The 4,762-nt window shown below is 45.0% G+C and overlaps 1 protein-coding gene across 1 annotated transcript; it reads right to left on the reverse strand.

The window, feature by feature from the left end:
• Positions 1-4,004: 4,004 nt before the first annotated feature.
• LOC139196741 (putative HVA22-like protein g) lies at positions 4,005-4,762 on the reverse strand. Its single transcript, XM_070823079.1, has 2 exons — positions 4,439-4,762; positions 4,005-4,376 (listed from the first exon to the last, which is right to left on the reverse strand). Exons 1-2 carry the CDS (start codon positions 4,760-4,762, stop codon positions 4,005-4,007), a joined length of 696 nt encoding a protein of 231 aa, XP_070679180.1.

Genomic DNA, 4,762 nt, shown 5'->3' on the forward strand with positions numbered 1-4,762 from the left:
TATTTGATGACTTTTCCAACTCATTTCAATTTTCGTTGAGTCACATGCTACGTGTAAAATTTATGCAATACATGAGCGTTGACACTTTGATTTATCGGTCAACATTTATTTACCGAAATTTCGATGTCTACAAATGCCCCCACTTCAAAGCACGTCGTATACATGTGATTGTCACGTGTAGGAGATGCGCTTTGAAGTCCCTTACTGTAGATGTCAATCCAAGGGCCGTCGAGGCTTGATCTTGAATTGGGCTGGAGATTTCTTCAAGGGCCGTTGAGGCTTGATCTTGAATTGGGCTTGAGATTTCTTCAAGGGCCGTTGAGGCTTGTTCTTGAACTTTTGTTTGAAATTTCTTCAAGGGTCGTCGAGGCTTGATCTTGAAGGTTGAAATTGGACCACAAGGAGCTTCATGTGGTAGATGATCTTTGGCTTTGGTAGTGGGTGAATCGACACGTATTTTGTTGCGCTTTGTTGACTTTCCACAGCTTTGATCTTGAACTGGGTTGAAGGATTTTCTAGATTCCTCCAATTGTTGATTTTCCACAGCTTATTCTTGAACTAGGTTTTGATTCAAGGGTGGTAGACACTTAATCTTGAATCGGACTTGTGATTTCCCCAAGGGCTGTGAGGCTTGATCTTGAATTTGGCTGGAAACTTCTTCAAAGGCCGTTGATGCTTGATTCTTGAAGGTTGACTCGAACACATGGCAAGCAGGCACGAGGTAAAGGTGACAACCTGTTTCTTTGTTCAATCTTTCTAATTCACACCTGAGCGGTTTGGTCAACGGTATGATCTTCAAGATTGATGAACTCTTCTTCCAGTTGGTGACTTGATCTTTAAGGATTCGATTCAAGGGTGGTGAATCGGCACGTGCAGCCCACAACGCCTAGTAAGTCGACCCAAGAATTTGAGGGTCAAAACGAGTTCTTCATCTCAGACTCTTTCTGCCGAGTTGGCTGTGCATGCTGCATTCTTCTCTGCTTGTTTCTTCAGGCAGATATGGCAGCTTCTCTGAAAGTACAGCAGCAGTCGAAGGCGAGTACTCGAGAGCAGTGCTAGGTAGGCAATCAGGGAAGGGTTCCAAGCAGTCGGTTCCTTACCCGAGTTTGAGTGGAAGTTCCGGCATATTGTTTTCTTTATCCTTGTCTTTGTAGGTAGGAACAAGGACAAAGGAAAGGACAGAGAGAGTGTATGATATGAGATACTCTTGCTTTCTACCCTGGTGATATGGGATACTTTTGCTTTGGAGTCATTGGCTTGCAGAGGTACCCCAAGGAATAAGGAACATTGAATGACTCGAGAGGCTTCGTTGGGAAAGCATTTTTTGGAGATGAAGAAAGGCTCTGTATGTCTGCCTTGCTATGGAAGGCGAAGGTAGACAATTATAGGAAGTTCTTTGATACTTGTAGAGGTACTATTCTTTCACTCGTGTCGGCAACCAATGCGTGATTGATCTATATGGCTTCACGTGCTTTCTTCTTTATCAGAAATCTTCGATAAATTGTCCGTAATTTCCGCCAAGCTGAGTGTGCATGTGACAGGTGTCGACGCGGCTGAAAAAGACTGGCGCCTCTTCGATAACTGGGATCGGCGCTTCGACAAATTACCCGTGATTTCCGCAAAGCTGAGTTTGCGTGTGATGGGTGCTGACGTGGCTGAAAAAAGACTGGCGCCTCTTCGATATCTGGGATCGGCGCTTCGACAAATTGCCCGTGATTTCCGCAAAGCTGAGCTTGCTTGTGACGGGTGCTAACGCGTCTGGAAAAGCAAGATGCTTCTCCGATTTCTGAGATTGCCTCTTCGATTTTTGAATCGGCATTTTCGAACTTTGAGCTCACCTCTTCGATCTCTGAAATCCCGTCGAGTGCTGATTTTTTATAGAGGCACGCAGTTCGTTTCAAAGCACACTTGAATTTTCGCTTGTAGAAACTCCCTTCTTGCACTTCTAAGATCTTGATTTGTCCGACCTCTTCTTTCTTCAACACCTTTGAAAATGTCTGGACCCTCCGATCGTCGTTTTGATTTGAACCTTGATGAAGAGGTAGTCCCGTCTTCTCCAGATAACATATGGCGCCCATCCTTCATATCCCCCACTGGTCCTCTTACCGTTGGGGATTCAGTGGTGAAGAATGATATGACCGCTGCGGTGGTGGCCCGGAACCTTGTCACTCCCAGAGATAACAGACTACTTTCCAAACGGTCTGATGAGTTGGCTGTTAAGGATTCTCTGGCTCTCAGTGTGCAGTGTGCAGGTTCTGTGTCCAACATGGCCCAACGCCTATTTGCTCGAACCCGTCAAGTTGAATCGTTGGCGGCTGAAGTGATGAGTCTCAAACAGGAGATTAGGGGGCTCAAGCATGAGAATAAACAGTTGCACAAGCTCGCACACAACTATGCCACAAACATGAAGAGGAAGATTGAACAGATGCAGGAATCTGATGGTCAGATTTTACTTGATCATCGGAGGTTTGTGGGTTTGTTCCAACAACATTTGCCTTCGTCTTCTGAGGCTGTACCGACTGCTGAGGCTTCAAACAGCCATCCTCCGACGCCTTCTCTTCCTGGAGCTCTGCCGAGTTGTGAGGCGCCACCTGATCGTCCTTGAATATCCCCTCTTGTAAATTTGATTTGATTTGATTTGATTTTTTTTTTTTTTTAATTTATGTATAATGCAAATTTATGTAAAATTTCCAGAAAAATAAATAAAATGGACCTTCTATTTCTCTCGATGTTTTTTTTTTTTTTTTTTTTTTTTTTTTTTTTTTTTTGCTATATACATACATATCATGCACATACATGTATATGTATATTTACATGGTGCAATCCGCACCATCCCACCTTCCTACTTGCTTTCCCCTTTTTTTATTCTTTAATTTTTTTATTTTTAGGTATGGTGCCAGATCAATCCAGATTTCCCCTTTTTTTTTTTTCACATGGTGCCAGAGCACCAAAGACTCCACCATCCCTTCTTTATTCACGTGGTGCCAGACGCACCACCACCCTTTTTTTTTTTTTTTTTTTTTTTTTTTTTTTTTTTTTTTTTTTTTTGTATTTCTTTCTGTATAAATTAGGATGGTGGTTAGAGGAATTTGCAGGGAGCGGACGAAGACGGACGGAGAGCTGGAGTTTGAGGAAGCGCTTCTCGGCCGGCTAGTCGTTTGACAGCGGTCTTTGAAGTTGTTTGGCAGCTGCGAGGCAAGAGACGGAGGAGGCCTTTGGGTGTGTATTGACAAACTTTGTTTTTGTCAATCTCATTCAAAGGCAGCAGCCATGGCGGAAGTGCAGAGGAAGAAGCTCCACCACTACCTTTACTGAGCACAGCCACCGATCGCAACCACCTAGTATAGAGCCACCGTACACTCGTTGCACTGTCACTGAGCACCACCACTAACCACAACCACTGTACACCTGTTACACCGCTTGCTGCGGAGGGGAGTGTCGCTCGTTGCATAAAAGCGAGACTGATGGGCAAAAGAGACAAGCCTGCAGGGAAGAAAAATGAGGAGGCCATTGATGGAGTTATGGCGAGATCGAATTTAGACGGAGAGGGAGACTGAGACGGCGAGATCGAAGTCCTGCACGAAGTTCTAAACCCTAACCCATAACATCCTGCAGTAGAAACCAATGTCGAGGAAGCTGAAGAACGGCGCCGTTTCTTCGTCACTGAATGTTGAAGACAGCATGGAGCGTGGATTTGGAATGACGTCATCGCGATCTTAGAAAAAGTTTTGGGATCTCTGATCTTTCTCTCCGCGTTCTTCTTCTGTGGTGGTCGTGATGGTACTGCTTGCCGAATGATCGAGAGAGGACTGCTTGCCGAAGCTGAAACGCAAGTTGTTCCTCTTGGGGTCGAGCGAGGACTGGCGCTGCACTTGCTGCTGAAGCTGGTGGGCAGAGAGGGCGGAAAATCCAAGAGAGGTTCTGTTTTGTGTTCCTTTTCTTCTTTGACAGGTCGTTCTCCGATGGTGAAATCCGCATCACCGTTATAAAGGATGATTGTTGTTTCATGCAGCCTTCCTGGTCAGCTGCTCCTTTGATGTGCTCTCGAAGATTTTGTCGGCATTTCCAACCTCAAATCTATCTCGCCTGTGATGCTCTTTAACCTCGTCAAGGGGCAGATTGCTGTATTGAGGCAGAACTAGGCGTTCAGCAAACTCGATGTAGGAGCAGGGGACTGATTTAGTTACACCATCCGCAATTTGGAAATGGATTGATGGTGCTACTGTTGAATGGTGGTGTGATGGAGGTTCTTCGGGTTGTGCTTGCGTTGTTGCAGCTGGTTGGCGATTTGGAGCTGGATCGGCAGGGGGTTGGCTCCTAATACCTTGTTGTGGCTGCGTAGGGCGAGGCCTTGGTGTCGATTGTGCGGCAACATACTGCAAAAGTCAAATATTCTCGTCTGACTATAGCTTGCAGCTCTTTGCCAATGCAAAATTGCCATGTCACCAGCTCTAGTTCTTAGTTCCAACAAGTTCCTATCGATTTCATTTTCATGCTTCGCAAGATATGGTCTAAAGAAGGAATCATACACATAGCTCGTACCCTTTGTTTTAGGAAACCACAGATATATGACGAAGAGCAACTTAGCTTCACTATACATTGGAACCCATGAAACAAAAGCATAACCGACTCTTTCACAAACAGTCAAAACAGCCACCAAAATCCAATACTGGCACCAAAAGCGAAGCTGTTCAATCTCTGGCTTGTTCTTTTCAACAGTTTTGTAGCATTCATAAGCCGGATAAGCATACCCAAGAGTCAT

This window comes from Malus domestica, chromosome 06, assembly GCF_042453785.1.
Source record: "Malus domestica chromosome 06, GDT2T_hap1".
Lineage (NCBI taxonomy): Eukaryota > Viridiplantae > Streptophyta > Magnoliopsida > Rosales > Rosaceae > Malus > Malus domestica.